This window comes from Protopterus annectens, chromosome 9.part0, assembly GCF_019279795.1.
Source record: "Protopterus annectens isolate FY-2018-M chromosome 9.part0, PAN1.0, whole genome shotgun sequence".
Lineage (NCBI taxonomy): Eukaryota > Metazoa > Chordata > Ceratodontiformes > Protopteridae > Protopterus > Protopterus annectens.
Genome location: NC_056743.1, coordinates 1,164,439,025 through 1,164,456,913, shown reverse-complemented (window position 1 = coordinate 1,164,456,913; position 17,889 = coordinate 1,164,439,025). Strand labels below are relative to the sequence as shown.

General features: G+C 40.3%; 1 protein-coding gene across 1 annotated transcript in view; it reads right to left on the bottom strand.

Annotated features, from left to right (window-relative positions):
- Positions 1 to 1,433: 1,433 nt before the first annotated feature.
- Positions 1,434 to 17,889, bottom strand: part of LOC122811900 (membrane-spanning 4-domains subfamily A member 4A-like) — a gene marked incomplete at its 5' end in the record, with an annotated part of 116,671 nt that continues 100,215 nt past the window's right edge. Inside the window, 1 exon segment of the mRNA XM_044084052.1 lies at positions 1,434 to 3,011. Coding sequence (XP_043939987.1) covers positions 2,931 to 3,011 — 81 coding nt within the window. The 3' untranslated portion in view covers positions 1,434 to 2,930.

Sequence of the window (17,889 nt, the reverse complement as noted above, 5' to 3'; positions counted from 1 at the left end):
GTGTTTGTTTGCATACACCCTATACATACATCTATATATATATATATATATATATATATATATATATATATATATATATATATATATATATATATATATATATATTATGGGTCTATATTAAATCAGCGAATGCTTAAAATAATGAACACTGATTTATTGACCCTTTAAGAGCGAAAGCTGATAATCACGAAGACAAAGAACAGTGATTTTCTTCCCAGGGAAAAACAATCGCTGGACCGTTTTTGGGACTTTGCCATTTCCTCCACTGTGGTGTGATCTCAGAGTTGGTATATTTAAGTTAGCGGGGTGTGAGCAGTGAAGCCCCACACTTTATTTTGTGTTTTGAACTTTTTTTTTTTTTTGTGAAAAAAATCACTGTTCCATGTCTTCAAGATTCTAAGCTTTTGCTCTTAAAGGGTCGATAAATCAGTGTTCGCTATTTTAAGCATTCGCTGATTTAACATAGACCCTATATTATACAGATGTATTGATAGATATATAGATGCATGTGTGTAAGTGCAGGATGTATGACATGTATTTATATGAAAAAACCAGGATCCAACCAAGAGACACACTGAGGCACAATGAGCTAGCGCTTTCATCCAGGTTTTTCTGAAGAAGTTCACATCATTAAAAGTGGATGAAAGCGCTAGCTTATTGTGCCTCAGTGTGTCTCTTGGTTGGATCCTGTTTTTTTCATTTTCAAAGTTACTAGTTTGTGCTGTCCAGCTTGGTTTACATGTATTTATATGTTATATATTATATGTATGTGGAAGTGTGTGTGTGTGTGTGTGTGTGTGTGTGTGTGTGTGTGTGTGTGTGTGTCTGTGTGTGTGTGTGTGTGTGTGTGTGTGTGTGTGTGTGTGTGTGTGTGTGTGTGTGTGTGTGTGTGTTAGTGTTAATGTACATTATTTATGTAGGGTCTTTTCAGAAGACTATAGATCAAAACATTTATCTTCTACTTGTCTCATGCACTCACACCTAGCTGTGTCTTATTTATTTCTAGGTTGCACAATGAATCAGTACCTTGTTTTTGTTAAAGCATTCTATAAATGATAACTGGCACAGATAATGCAGTACACAAAAGCCAGGCTGTATGGCATAGCTAAATTAAAAATATCTAGTAACTCCAGTGACTTGTGCTTTGACCAGACTCACCCAACACTTTTCATTCATTACGTTGTACAAGGAGCAATGCACTCACATTCCCACTGAGGTCTATACAGAGAATTTCTAGAGGTTTTAGAATGTATTATGTGAGTAAAGAGTGAAAGCCAGTGTTACCACAAATTTTGCAGGCCAAAGATCGAAAGAATTGTCATAAAACTGCATTTACCATATGTTCTCATCATGGAATACTTCATCTGTATTTCTTTTTTAGAGAGTGGCACTGTCCTTGACCCACAGTAAGAGACAACAAACTACAAAATATGTCAAGATGAAATGTTATATTTATTCAGGAAGCTTTAGATTCTAGGCAGCTCCTTAATCTGCTCCTATCTCTGCCTCCATGCAAGATAATTCATGATCATGGGTTAATAAATATGCTTATTTTATGACAGCCACTGTTCCTTTGTATCTATAGTTATGTACAATGCTATTTGTATGTAATAAAATTGTTAAAGTAAAAAACAAACGTATACAATATATAATTACTAGCTAATTTGAATGTGGTATTCTTTTATTATTTGCATTTTATGACTTTACAACATAAAGTATTGTTAGTTTTAATTAGAGTGATTTTTATAAAGTGCAATTTCCATTTAAATATTGTATTGCAAATATTGTTTTTGTTAATATACATACATCTTGATTAGATTAAATCAAAGTGTTCCTGTTCAGCTGCACATATTGCCATTACAACCACACCATGCACAAAAAGTTCCCTTGATATAAGAAAAGATACTGCAATTAAAAATCTGCTATGGCTACAGGCAGTACATTCAAATTGTTTACCAACACATAGTGCAATTACCCTGGGACATTCATCAAAATGCATATGTTCATTCCCTTTCTTTCTCTTTCTCTCTCTCTCTCTCTCTTTCTCTCTGTTTTTTTTTTTGAAAACACGTCCAGCAGTATTTTTTAATCATTGTACAAACATTATCACCCAACATGATTATATAAGAGAATCTTTTTTCAGTAATGAACTAGGAGATTTTGGTCTGATTAAAGGAGATTGTCAAACTCGCATATTAGGCAAGTAAAACCAAAAACTTCCTGCTGTGCTTTTCATAATTTGGAGTATTTATTGTACAATACCTCAACCTACTCTACAGTACTGATAGCCAGACACAGTGAGTGTAGGAGTCAAGGTAGTAACATGGATTTTATGGGGATTTTACTCTGTTACTGCCATTCTAATGGGCAAAATGTTAAGTATTGATACATTTTAGATATATAATCCCCCTGAGTTCATGAGGTACCCCTCTTTTATTTGTACCTAAGTACAAAAAAAGTACAAGTAAATTTAATTTAGATTATATACTGCTCAAGGAGTACTTTATGTGGTTCAAACACAGTTAACCAGCTGGTAACATTATATTCTACTGTACCTTTTCTCTCTTATTATGAGTTGCAGCAGGGTTATGTGGTCATATCACTGTGGCTGGATCAGAAGAATCTGTGTGTGGAATTTATATGGAAAAGTACCAGGCAGCTTATTCAAGGCCCAAGGAAATTGCTCTACATGTTTTCAGGAAACACAGAGAGACATTATATTTGGTCTTATTAATAAACATCTTAATTGTAAGTAAATCAGCAATCTGTGAGTAGAACTGCTGTCTTTATCTGCTATGTATTTGGTAGTAAGATTTCAAGCAAAGATAAGAAAATAAAGATATAGCTATACAAAAAACGTTTACAGAAAGGTTGTTATTTTTTCTTGTAGGGTTTGACTGGTCCTTTCTTCATGGCATTCAATGGTGCTGTTAATCATTAAGCAGTTGTTCATATCCTTGACCATCTTGCCCTTTGCCACTAGAGGAGACAGGCTGAACAAGAATTGTTGGCTATAGAGTGAAAGAAACATACCAATAAGAAAATGTTAAGTTTAATAATGCACATCTGAAATATAACAATCTGTGGTCTACTTATCGAGCCCCTTTTAGAAGCTTAGCATAGTACTATCTGGTGTTAGACCTTGAATGTTGTTCTGCAAAAATGGTCTATCACATGCAACATAAACTGGGGATCTTTAAAGCAAACTTATGTAAATTGTGTTTTCCACCTTCTTATTTAGGTACCCACAACAACAGTTCTACTTCTCTGTACCCATCTTTGCTGCTATGTTAAGCTTTTTTATTTATGTAAAAATTGATCATTTTCCTTTCTTCCAGGACAAAAATGATCTCCATAGTTTATATCTCAGTTATGCATTGTTAGTAGTGGTGTTGCTGTTCCAGTCACCTTCAGCTACAAATACCTGAGATTGAATGCAAAATTTCCCCGGACTTCAGATACCTGAACACAGATATCTCAGTTTGATCTGGCAAGAAGAATTCAGTTTGAAATGTTTTTCACCAAGAATAATCAAATAAGTCAGGTACATTTTCCCCTCAGAAGCAACCAACTACTGACACAGCAGAAGGTACTTTCTTGATAAGAAATAAGCCTTCCTGATATATGGTTTAGTTAGCCACTGATCATAAGTGACAAAATCTATAAGCATATGCATTTACTAACCTATGACCATGAATATTAAGGTCAGATGGCTCCAGAGCTAAAATGTATGACAGTATACAGAAAATCTACCCCTGTCATACCTCTCAATCTCTTAGAGCAAGAAATCTGGACAGCACCATTTATAAAAGTGAGACAAAGGCCTAAAAATAGGGATCATTTTTAAATATTGCTCTTACAAACTTAGAAAGTTGATAGAATAACAAGTTTTACATTAGCATGAATTTTCTGAAGGGTAGGACATCTGAAACTCAAATGTCTGTCATTATTTTCTAACTTCAGTCTTCAATGATTTGCCAGTGCTTTGCCAGAAAACCACAATTTTATGAAAGTGGGCCAAAAATATGAGGCAAATATCTGGACATTCTGTGAAAATCTGTACAGTTGAGAGGTATGACCCCTGTCTGATACCTGTCAGCATTTAAAAGAAATAAAACTACACATTCTAAGTATTCCTTCAAATGTATTTTTGCATATAACCCTAACCAGTCTCTGAATGCTTATGCCAAGTTTCATTTAATTTATGAAAGTGGTCCAATAGTACGGTATTAAAAGCCACTGAGCAATTCTGGAGTAAACCCACTCTTAAGGTAACACATTTCTTATGTAGACTCTCCGTCTGAAGTTATCAGTGTTGTTTCAGCTTTTCATGTAGTGTGATAAATGATAACCTGTTACCCAAAATGCTGACTACGTTTAAAGGAAAACCTAGAGAATGCAAATACCATAAAACTCAGTTGTCCTAAGTATGAGACTTAGCAAAAATTCATCTTTGCTTAATCCAGAGCCTTACTTTATTCTGGCCATCAAAGGTTCATAGATAATTAAAAGCACAGGAAAACACTGACAAGGCACTGCTCCTTTATGAAAGCCTTTACAGCTGCACTTCAACACAACGAGATGAAGTATTTAGGGGTATGGACTAAAAAGGTTTCTGTTATGGCAGCTAAGGATATGTGGGAAGAGACTAAACAAAAGAGAATACAAAAACTGAGAAAAGTACAGTTGTGTACACTTACCATAAATGTAGATGTTTGAGTGTATTCACTGTTGCAGTCTTCACATTTGCATTATCTGCCTGCAGGTAGACCTCAGCCAGCCTGAATACCAGAGTCTTTGGATTTCTGCATCGGATGATGTCGCATCTTCCTTGACGTCAGGTCGTCAGGGGTATAAAACATGCAGCCGACACTGTTACATCAGTTTTTCTTGCTCCAGATGTCAGGTGCCCCCACAATAGGAAGCAATTAAATAGTACAGTACACCCCCATCAAAACGCAAATACATAAGAAAAAATATACCAACAAGAAGGAAAGGTAGAGCCAAGAGAAGTCAGGGTGTTGGAGGAAGGGTAACCAGGACTGCAACAGTGAATACACTTGGACATCTACATTTATGGTAAGTGTACACAACTGGACTATGTTCTTCATGTTTCACTTTTGCAGTCATCACATTTGGGTTTATTCTCAAAGCTAAGGAAGGGAGCAGGACGTTAAAGAGCATTAGGGCCAGCTATTAAGCCCTGCAAGACTGCAGTGGCAAATCCAGCTCTGTATTTAGAAAAGATAGGCATGTGGTAATGCTTGGTGAAGGCATGTACAGAGCTCCAGGTAGCAGCTTCTAGGATGTCCCTGGTAAGGACTCCTCTGAAAAATGCCGCAGAGGTAGATGCAGCCCTGGTGGAATGTGATCTTATCCCCTGTGGGGTATATTTTCCATGGTGCTTGTAGCAGAAATGAATGCAATGGGCTATCCATTTGGAAATGGTTTGCTTTGAAATGGCCTTCCCCTCTGCCCCTGCAGCAAAGCTAACTAGCCGCTGTTCAGATTTTCTGATAGGCTTAGTCCTGTCCAAATAGAATCTAAGTTGTCTGTGCTCGTCCAGAGAGTGCAGTATTCATTCCACTTTGTTTTGTTGATTAGGGAAAAAAGTAGGCAAATGAATGGACTGATTTAGGGCCACTGTAGACACCACCTTGGACAAAAAGGAAGGATTAGTCCTGAGGGAAACCCTGTCTGCATGGAAGATAATGAAGGGTTCCACTGCCATGGGGGCCTGTAATTCAGACACTCTTTTTGCTGAAGTGATGGCTAGAAGGAAGGCTGTTTTCCAATAAAGGAATTTTAACTCTGCTGTAGCAGCTGGCTCAAAGGGGGGGGGGGTGAGCTTTTCCAAAACAAAGTTAAGGTCAGCACTCCTGGGGGGGGGGGTCTTAAATTTTGGCCCCTCTAAGGAACTGCTTTAGCAAGGGGTGAGAGAAGAGGGGTGGCTCAGTATTATAATGTGCTGAAATGGCAGAGGCATGAATTTTAATTGACGAGAAGAATAGGCCCCTGTGGAGCATTTCTGTTAAGTACTGTAGAATCTGAAGTAAGTTGGGCACCGTTGTGCCCATCCCCTGAGCCTGGCTCCAGAAACAGTATCTTTTCCACTTTTCAGCATAGGATTTTTCTAGTACTAGGCCTCCTTGCCTCCAGAATGACATCCAGCACCTGCTTACTGAGGGATGCTAGAGGAGAGCTCAAGGAATTAGCCAGGATGCAAGGTTCAGGGTTTGAAGCTGAGGGTGCAGAATCTGGCCCACCTGCAGGGACAGCAGGGAAGGGGTATGAGGCAGGTGCCATAATTGTAGCAGTGTCATAATGCGCAAGAGGGAGTACCAGTGCTGGCATGGCCAGTCTGGTGCAATCAGTATTGTCCTTGGCTTGTCCTGTTTGATCTTTAGTAGAACCTTCGAGAGGAAAGGCATAACCCGAGAGGCTTTCCCAGGTAAAGGACAGGGTATCCACTTTCCAAGCTTGACTGTGGGGAGTTCTTGTGCAGAATTTGTTCAATTGGTAGTTCTGAGGGGAGGCAAACAGGTCTACCTCTGGAGTCCCCCATTTGTTCCTCAAGAGGTTGATTAGTTTGGGTTCTAGTTTCCATTCGTGTGGGTCCATGAGATTTCTGCTTAAGTCATCTGCCAGTGAATTTTGTTTACCTGGCAGGAAATGTGCTTGCAGGTGTACTTGGTAGCTCAAGGTTATGTCCCACAGAGTCATGGCTAGTCTGCAGAGAGGGTACGAGTGGGTTCCCCCCTGCTTGTTTATGTACCACATAACTGTGGTGTTGTCTGTCTTTACCAATAGTTGTCCTGGAAGAATACGGTCTTTGAAGACTGTCAGAGCATTCTGTACAGCTAACATTTCTTTTTGATTGATATGCAGGTGTATCTGTCTCAGGTTCCATTTGCCCTGAATGCACTGCCCTGCCATGTAAGCCCCCCATGCATAGTCTGATGCATCTGTTGTTAGGGTTTGGCTGGCAGGGGGTAGAGTGAAAGGGAGTCCCTTGTTGTGGTAGCAGGCCTCTGTCCACCAAAGGAACTCTGTCTTTATACAAGGAATGATAAAAATCATTGTTTCCAGGTCCTGAGAATGTTGACATCATAGGCTTTTTAGATATCATTGGAGTTTCCTCATATGCAGTCTTGCATATGAAATTAGTAGACTGCAAGAGGCCATGAACCCCAGATCTTGCAGTATTTTCCTTGCAGATAGCTGGGGTTTTGTGGCCAATAGTTTGAAGTAGGTTGTCAAATAAACTTGTTTCTCCGGGAATGAGGAATGCCATCTGGGAAGTTGTGTTCAAGCTTGCTCCCAGGAATACAATCTGTTGGCAGGGTACTAGGTGAGATTTCTTTTCGTCGATGGTGTACCCCAGTGAGGTTGGAAGTTTCTTTACAAATGCCAGGTGTTGTAATAGCAAGTCCCGGCTTTCTGCCTGGATCAGACAATCGTCCAAGTATGGGTAAATTTGAATATTTCTCTGCCTGCAAAATGCAATGGCTGGAGCAAGACACTTTGTGAACACCCTGGGCATAGTAGATAAGCCAAAGGGAAGTGCAGAGAACTGAAAGTCCATGGAGTCCACCCTGAAACGTAGGTATGGTCTGCAGGATCCTTTTACTGGGATGTGCAGGTAAGCTTCCTTTAAGTCTAGGGTTGCCAGCCAGGCATCCTTGGCTAGCATAGGAAGAAGCTGTGGAAATGTTAGCATTTTGAATTTTGGAATCAGCAGAAAGGTGTTGAAAATAGAGAGGTCCAGGATAGGACGCCAGGAGTTGTCTTTTCAGGGTACCAGAAAAAGTCTTTAATAAAAACATTGTCCTCTTTGTTCTGCTGGGACAGGTTGAATAGCCCTGATACTGAGAAGAGAGAGAACCTACTGTTGGGCCTCTGCCCATTGATTTGGTAGTAGGTCTGACCAACAATTTGGGGTTGGTAGTGTATGGAAGTGGAATCTGTATCCTTGGGAAACTACGTTCAAAACCCATTTGTCCTGGATAATGAGTTCCCAGTTTTTTGCATGCAGGGCGAGCTTTCCTCCTAAGGGAGCAGATAGTTGAGAAGGGCTTGCAAGGTTTAAGGTTAAGTCATTGTGCCATTTTTCCATAAGGGGGTGGCTTACTACTTCCTGCTTTGGAAGTGGGAGCCCCCCCACTGCTTAGATCTGTGCATAGTCTGAGACTGTAGCCTAGGTGGTCTGCTGTTCCTGGGTTTGGACTAAGAAGGCCTGGAAGGGACTGGAATGGAACAGTTCTTTGAAGGTCAATGCCTAATGAATCTGGGAAGCAGTACTTGTGGGAAATCTTTAGCAGTTTGCATAGATTTAGCTTTTTCCTCCATCCTTTTGAGGACTTCTTCTGCTTTGTTGCCAAAAAGGCGGTAATGGTTTAAGGGAGCATCCAGTAATTTAGCTTTAACATGATCTGGCAAGTTTTGTTCCTTAAGCCAAGCATGCCTTCTAAGCATGGACTCAGTGACAACAGCCCTGCAAGATGCTTCTAAAGCATCAAAACTACATTGCAAAGTATGTTTACCAACTTGTTCTGCAGAATGCATTAAATCTTGCAATTCTTTGTGTTCAGCACAGTCAGGAATCAACATAATTTTCTGTCCAAGTAGTCCCATAATATGCTGCTGATACTTTAACATATGAAACTGGCAATTTAAATCCCTAATGGCCAAAGTAGCAGAAGTGTATTCCTTCTTACCCCATCTGTCCAAGGCTCTAGAATCTCTATCAGAAAGGGTAGGATTTTTGGTAGCAGTAGCCTTAATGCCTTTTGGTCCTTGGAAAATGGTCTCTGGATCTGCAGAAGGATTTTTGAAGAGGAACTTGTGAACGTCAGGTACTCTATAGTACCTGTCAGGTTTTCTGGGAGCTGGAGGTAAAGTGTTTGGGGTAAGGCTAGATTCCAAGAAAGCATCATCTACAATGTCCAGAACAGGAGGGATAGCTAAAGGCCTGTGTTGAGGTAGGAGTAAGAATTCCCTAACTCTCTTTTCGGAGTAATCCTGGCTTTCCCAGCAGAAATGCTCCCTAAGAGTATGCAAGGTTTCATCGAAAGAAAAAATTTCTGGAGGGGAAGCACAGGAAATGAAATTCCCTGCATCAGAATCCTCATAAGTACATAAGGGCAAATCCTGGTAATCAGAAGGAACAGAAATATCAGATTCCTGATCAGAAGAATCAGAAAGAAAATCAGTTCTAGGTCTCAGTGGGGGAAGGCTGGCTTCCCCTAATTAAGGTAATAAGGTCTTCAGCCATTCTAAGCATTTGTTTTTGAGGCATATGGGCCCAAGCCTGCGGTTTGGTCATCGGATTTCTAGGCATAGTGCGAGTTTTTGGCCTGGATGAAAATTATGGCATCGGTTTAATGTGAATGTCTGTAGGCCTGAATACACCCTCAGAAGCCGGTGCCTGCACAGCGGCTCCAGACCCATCCAAGGTAGAAACATCCGCAGATTCCATAGTCAAAGAAGCATCTCGCTGCATACTGGACTTCGACTGTGTCTTATCAGGTGGACTGGCGACTAGCTTAACGGAAGTGTCGTCGTCAGTTTTGGACCTATGCGCTCTGTCTCTGTCTTTATCTTTATGTTTTTTCAGAAGATCAGTAGTCGGATGGCTTAACGAAGCCATTTCAGAGTACACAGATCAAGTACGAAAGTAATTGCCTGCAAAAATAGCCCAACGATGAATAGTTTGAGTGTTGAACAAGGCACAAAACTAACAGTGAGGGATGTTGTGGTCTGGGCCTAAACAGGGGATGCAGTATGAATGAAAATCTCTATGAGGTATTTGCTTTCCACAGGTAAGACAATTGTTAACTTTTACTGACATCGGTTCGAGCAAGAAAAAGGATCTCCAATGGGGTACTTATCGTTTGTGAAGACTTTGGGTCTGAAACTCAAAAATGAAAATTTCAGGGGTCGGCCGACCGGCACTTGCGAACTGCTTCTGCTTTGGGCACCGCACGGCAAGAAAGACTGATGTAATGGCATTGGCTGCATGTTTTATACCCCTGATGACCTGACGTCAAGGAAGAAGTGGCAGTATCCGACGCAGAAATCCAAAGACTCTGGTATTCAGGCCGGCTGAGGGCTACCTGCAGGCAGATAACCCAAATGTGATGACTACAACAGTGAAACACGAAGAACATCTGGAAGCTTTTCTTTTGGGGATATGGATAGTAAGATACAAGCAGTGAAAATGTTTTAGTCCCTTTTCTTTTACATACAGGTTAGGTACATTTTTATCAACCAGAGAAAAAGTTGTGGACAATAATTAATAAAGAGTTTAAATTATCTTGGAGAGGGTGAGCGTATGATTTAAGTGGGATAATGTCCTCCTAAAAGAACATGCTGGTTCATGATTACCTAATTTGAAGTGTTATTTTAGATCTATGCAGTTACATAACACAAGCAGAAAGTTATGATTCAATGTGGAAAGAGATGATGAAGAAGTAGGAAGGGAGATCAAGAAAGAAAGAGAGAAGGTGGCACTTTGGAAGAAGATCTTTAAACAGAGTAACAACCACCATCTTCTTCTTCTTCTTTCAGCTTTTTCCCATTAGGGGTCACCACAGAAGATCACCTGTCCACTCATGATTGGCAGTGGAGTTTTACAATGTCGAGTTACCAGCCCGGCACCCAACCTTCCACAGAACGCACACACATGCACGCACTCACACCTAGGGCCAATTTAGAGTGTCCAATCCACCTACAGCATGTCTTTGCAATGTGGGAGAAAACCAGAGCACCCGGAGGAAACCCACATGACCACAGGGAGGACATGCAGACTCCACACAGAAGGTACCCCAGCTGAGGATCGACCCAGACAGAAAACCTCTTGCTGTGAGGTGGCAACGCTAACCGCTGCACCACCGTGGCCACCCAGAGCAACAACCACCATACAGAATATTATTTTTAGAATATTCCAAGAACTAAGCTAACACAGGAATAGAGAAAGGATATTTTGCCGAAGGTGTGACTGCAAGTAGAGGTACAGAAACAGGCAGGAGGGGCTAGAATTCAGTGGAGAAAAATGGCAAAATAACCAAGGTACTGTGAGCAAATAACTAGAGATAAAGGTTATAGAACAGGATGAGAAAGAAGTTTGTACTGCAGATTAGATACTGCCTTCCCAAGCAGGGACTGCTATTAGATTATAGGCAAAGAAAAAGGGACAGGGAAGTCCTAACTGAAAGTCCTGATATGGCAGAGTTTTCAGTCAAATTTAGAATAGAAGCTACTGTTAAAAAAAGGAATAACTAGTGCAGCATGTAAAATATTGCGTAACTAGAAGTATCAATCAGAAGAGGCTGAAAAAGATTGGGAAAATTGACAGGAAAAGTAATTTACAAGTCAAGAATGGAAGAACATATCTATGGCTCCCAAGAATGCAATAAAGTCCAGAACAGGATTTTTGTTTGGAAGTATTTGTATAGGTATTTTATACCACAAGTAGACATAAAAAATTCAGATACACAGCAAATACTGGAGGTGTTATGGAGAAGAAAAAGCTAGCAGTGAACATGTTTTTGGAAGTGTAATGAGTTTTAAAAATTACCTGTAGAATAATACATCAGAAACATTGGGGGAACAAATGACTGTAACTAAGGGAATAATTCTTTTGAGTCTGGACACTGGATCTGAATTACCTAAACATAGTTAATACCTTATTAAGTTTATGGCTGCCAAAACAGCAATTACTAAAAAAATGGAAATCAGAGCCTACTAATACATAGAATACTCTAAAAGAAAATAAATGGAAATGGGATCTTTAGAAAATGGAAGCAGTAAATAACATTAAAATAAATGGCATTTATTGGAACAATACATGCAGGGTAACGTTCAGGAAGAGGTGTGAAGCTTAAGGGAAAGCAGAAATTAAGCAATTTATGTAATGTTGGTCTGAATGGCAGTTGTTATATAGGAAAAACATATATGCAATGTACAACGTGTGTAAATGAAAAACGTGTTAATATGGTTTTCTTTTCTATTAATGTGTGTGTGTTTATGTCTTAAGTGATATTTAAAGGTGTTAAACAAAGAAAAGAAAAGAAAACTGTGACTGTACTCCTGACACAATCAGGTAGACTTTTCATATTAACACACATTCTGTTACGGGAGTTTCTGTCAGACATACATCACCATCTAGAAGATTCCAAACAACATATTGAAAAAAATAACATCAAAGGTTAAGGACTATAGTCCAGATTTATTAACAGCTGCATGATGTGTAGCAATCATGGTGGCAGCACTGCACACTTTCAGCAAGATTGGGCACTGTTTGGTAATTGGGAATTCATTAAGTGGCTCTACATAATGGATAGGGCCACCAACCTAAGGTAAATGGCAGAATAGGCTATTGAAAGCATAAATAGCTGAAGTACATGCTAATTAACCAATCCAACATGGCAGAGCTATTAAGCTATAAAACAATTTGTACACTCAGTGTAGGATTTTGCTTTGTACATCAAAACTCTTTGGAACACATCATGATCACATTTAGAAAAAAAGCATGCTAGGGGGCATTGCTGCTATTACTATGCTGTATGTGCAACAGGGTTTAAATTGGGGGGTGCTGCTGCTGCTAGGCCTCAGGCAAGAAGAAGAAAGGTGTTTAGACCCCATTTGACCTATCATGGACTGACACAGAAATTGTTAAGGGATATATGGTAGGATCATAGGATCTTAGGAGCTTATTAGGCTATTGGCCCTAGGGCCTTTACAAGCCTTGCCATGTTATACCCTTGTTCTCTTATATACCAAGATATATAGTCTATATTTGTAATGCAAATCTAAGATCAGCACCTGTTGCAAATCTAAGATCAGCACGGGATTCCCCTCTCCAAGAGAGATATATGTAAAACTCTTGGAGTAAATTTATAGCTTCCCGTTCAAATGTCCAAGTTACACTTAAATAGGACCAGTGAAGAGCTCCATTTTATGTGAAATGGGAGTTTGTTCCAGAGGATTGGCAGCCTTCAGGAGATATATCTTTCTCTCCGGCATATCCTGTTAATGTCACAGGCTACGTTAAGGTCCCTAGAGTGAGTGACTCTTGTACTGTTTGATTTGCCGATGTGCAGCATTTCCATTAAGGCAGGGTTGGAGACTACTCTGTAGGCCAGGCACAAGTCACCTCTAAGCAATCTATACAGTACACAGTACAGTGACAGGGCCTTCAGTCTGTCCATGTAGGTCCTGAATTTTCTTTGTGAGAAACCTTTGAGGTCTCTCCAGCTGATGCAGGTGTCTGATAAGGTACATAAAGAAGGGAGTATTGTGCTGTACTATTGGTCTTAAGAGGGACAAATACAGGGGAGTTATAACCTCCTTGGCTTTGGATGCTATGTCCTTACTTATGAAGTGTGCAACACAGAGGGCCTTCCTTACCACTGTGGACACATGGTGATCAAAGTTAAGGTTGCTATCAACCTGTGTTTCCAAATCTCTCATCACTGGTTTGAACTTAGGGAGGTATTATTAATATTGTAATTTGCGGGGACTTCTCCTTTGTTGAAAAGGAAGACAATGTATTTTTGTTTTTGTGCTGACTTTAAGTCCGTGGCTCTAGTACCAATTATTTATCTGTGTGAGCTCATTTTGTAGAATGTTGGCATTGTTGAGGATTCTGATTGCACCCAGTTTGCAGTCATGAGCAAACTTTGTAAGCCAGAGGTCATCTATTTTTGCCTGAATTTCTAAATAATAGACTCCAATCAGTAGGAGGCCAAGCACAGAACCTTGTAGAACACCACTGGAAACAGATTTGCTGTCAGTTGGCTACCCATCTAATGATGTATGGGTTAATCCCCAGCTGGGTGATTTCCTCAATGATGCCTGTGTGTGGGACTGTGTCAAAAGCCTTGGCCAAGTCAAGACAGGCAGTATATACTGTTTTACTTAATCTAGAGCTTTAGTAACACTCTCAAAGAAGTTCACCATGTTTAACAGGCATGATCTGCCCTAAAGGAAGCCAAACTGCCTTGGGACAAGAGTTCGAAGGTCTCCTATATCCTTGTTGATGAGGTCCATGATGATTCTCTCCATGGCCTTACAGATAAGGCTGATTAGGCTTATGGGTTTGTAGTTGCCAGAATCAGTTGAGAGACTCCCTTTGTATAACGAAAATACTGTTGCTGTTTTCTACTCTGCTGGGACAAAGCCAGTACTTAGGCTAGAGATGAAGAGCATGCCCAGTAATTCCACTAACGTCTGTTTTATAACTTTTAGTAAACAGCCTGGGATGTTACTGGTCCCATAGAGACTGTTATTTTGCCATGGAGAGTGCAGTTATGGCCTGCTCTTTGGAGATACAGGGTAGAGGACTAATGACAGGTATGCTTTGGGATTGGGACTGGGGTTGAAGTTATCACCAAACCTTTCTGCTAGCAGGTCTCTGATGTCCTTAAGTTAAGTATGAGTAGCACTGTCCACTACTAATTCGGCACAAAACTTGGGCTTCCCTTTTAGATTTCAGGCATAGCTAAAGAATGCCTTGTGATTATCCTTAGCTAGGGATGCTAATTTAGTTTCCTAATTAGCTATAGAGGAATTTACAAGATGTCTAATTTGCTTGTTCAAGTTGTAAAGGGTGTTCTTCTGATGAGATTGTTCCCTCTTATTGTTTGACAGCAGTTTATTTTTCTTGTTGTATAACCTATTTATGCTAGATGTCCACCAGGGTGGCTTGTTTTTTTGTGAGGATCTTGTTTTGATCCATTCAAGCACAGCTGAGTCTATGCATTTGTATAGGTGTTTATACAGGACATTTGTGAACACCTCAGTATAGGAGTCATTGCTGTCATTGATGGCAGGGGGGTTTGAAACTATTTATACCATCAGTTAGGAGACTATAGTTTGCTTTGGAGAAATGTTCCATCCTTTTTGCTCGGGGGGGGGGGGGTGTGTGGTTAGGTACCATTATTACTTTGAACAAAACTGATTTATCATTGGACTTTACCAGGGAGGGTCCCACACATGGGGTGGTGCAGCGATCCGCCATGTTGGTAAGTACTAGGACAAAGACATTAGAGCCCGTTGTGTGAATGCAGACTATCTGTTCCACAGCATTTGTATTAACAAAGTCCAGGAACCTTAGGGTGAGTGTGTTTTTGTTCATATATGTTTCTGAATCAATGAAAGTATAGTTAAAGTCACCCAAGATCAGGGTATTTGGCTGTATTGTGAGTGACTCAAGTAGGTCCAGGTAGGCAGTGTGTGTGTTGTGGTTCATGGTGGGCCCTATAGCTAACAATGATGTGGAGGGAAGGTCTTTCCTACAGTTAATTCGACTTGGTGTAACTCTAGGGAATTGTTCTGTTTAACCAGTCTTGAGGTGTATTTGTCTTTACTGAAAATAGATACACCTGCTCATTTAGTTCTTTCATGTTCATTTTGTGGTCTGAATGTGTGGAAGATATTGTAACCTTGAACCATGTCTCTGTGACTGCACAGACATCAGCATCTTCCAAAGTAAGAAGTGCTTCCAGTGATGGCAGTTCTTGATTTAGATTCCTACTATTAAGCAGCATAACCTTGAGTTTGTCTCTAGAGGATATTTTTACATTGTGGATTGTGTTCTTATGATATTGCCTAAACAATGCACTATAAAGGTGGCAAGTACCTTTGCCAGTAACTGAAAGCCAAGTGGTGGCAGGTGAAGACCATCTCTGGCAAAGTAGCGTGGTCTGTCAATAATATCATCTCTGTCTGGCAAATATTGGATCCCCCTGGTTTGACATCAGAAGCTCAACCAATTGTTGAAGTAGATAATTTTTTGTTTGTCTTGAGGCATAATCCTGGGTGAAGGTAGATGACTGTTTAGGGCTAGGGATATACCTGCCTGGGACATATCATCTGAAACCTCATTCATGTCTCTCTTCATATATTCCAGTGAGGTACATCTTACCTCATTCACTCCAACATGAACTATGACAGAGTCATAACAGTGCTTGTTGTTGAGAGACTTGAGCATGATCCTAGCACCTGACAGGCAGCTGACCATGACCTTCTCCTTATCCAGCCTGGTGAGGGGGGGGGGGCATCTCTTTGTCTCACTATGAAGTCAGCTATGACCAAGACATTTGGTTTTGAGGTGTTTTGCCTTAAAGGCTTATTGGGTGAGATACTGATATGTTTGTTTTTATATGTAGTGAATCCTGTTGGAAATGTATTCTGGGCAGTAGGTTTACACTTGTGAGATCTCTGCTTTTTTGGTACACTTCTAGTGAGTACCTCCGCATATATGGGTTTAGCATTGTGCACTTGGTTCGTGGAAGAGGTTTGTTGTGTGTGCTGACAACCTGTTTGATATCTGATTTGTTCTTATGTGACAGAAAGAGAGAGAGCATTGATTTCAGATTCATACATAATATAGATACATCTCTCACATATTGTATTTGTATGTTTCAGGAGTAATAGGTTGTCATTAAATATGAGGCAATTGCTACATTACCTAAGGATGCCCATGTCAATCAGGATGGCTGGAAAAATGGTGGGAACTGTCCATCCATTATGTCAGGTCTATTCTGTAATAACTGGAGGGGGACAAAGTATACAAGGTTCTGCTGTAGGACTAGTAAAATCAGCTAATCTGTGGGGGGAGGTTTAGGAGTAAAAACCTGCATTAACGCCTCAGAATGTGCTGCTGAGTTGCTCTCCAGGCAACAGTGTGCAACTGAAATGACAACGGAAGCTTAGGAGGGTTCCCTAGCAGGTATACATACACGGCACTGCCAAACCATGTTGCACGGTGCACAGCTGCATGCAAATGCAGTGCTTAAATACAAATGAAATTAGACAGCTTAAACTTAAACTATCCAATGGAAGAGCCCAAAACTGAACCCTTTTCCAACAATCCCCACCTCAGATGGGTCCTGGACTGCACAATTCTACCACAAGAGTGCAGAGGAGCCTTCCTAATGTGGAATGGTAGAAAGGGAAACCTTGGGGAAAATATGAAACCTCTGCTACCCCCACCTCAGGCCACAGAGAAATCATGGGAACCCATCCCAGTCAAAACAAATGTATGTTTGGTATTACGCACACTGGTTACTGGTACTATCCAGAGACCCACTGGGGATATATTAGGGGTGTCTCAAGCATCAGCCTCTAGAATATTACATAATTTCTTAAATGCAATGTTACTATATGCAAGGGAGCCTCTCTGTTTCCCAGGAAACTCACAGGAGACAGCAAGGACTATGTGTGATGATAGGAGGTACTGCCAGCACAGCTAGCTGGAATTTTGTAGATAATTATATGTCACTTGTGAATATCAAACTGATTTATACAAGATGCTTGTGTTACAAATGTATTAGAACTATATGTAATGTGTATATCAAACTGATTTGTACAGATGTTTGTGTTAAAAATGGATTTGTAAAGTGCTTGAGTTTGATATGTATCCACAGTGAGCCATACTGGAGAGAACAGAAATGTGCATGCACTGTTGTAACTGTTTAAGTGTATATGTTTTAACAGAGGAAACTGGAAGTTTAACCTCAGTCAAGCAAATATATCTGAAATTAAATCACTTTACAGGTTAGACCATAAAGATGTTATCTCACAGGTTTCAATGCAACCAGTGACACAAAGTCTGTACTAGGAAGCTTTCTATGTTGTCTTTGGGGTGAACTAATTACTACTCTGGAAGCATGGAGGTACAAAATTGTTTTATGACTTCCAGCACCTGCTACAGATATGAGCAAAAGCCCTTGTGTGTGCATTTTTACATGTAGGTGCTAAATCCTGCAAGCTTCCAGCAATGGGGGTTTGTGTGAAATCTAGAAGTCAGATGACCAGAAGGGATGTAATTCTGCAAGCTATCCCAGAAGTAATACTTTAGATATTATTTTGAAAAGTCTCTTA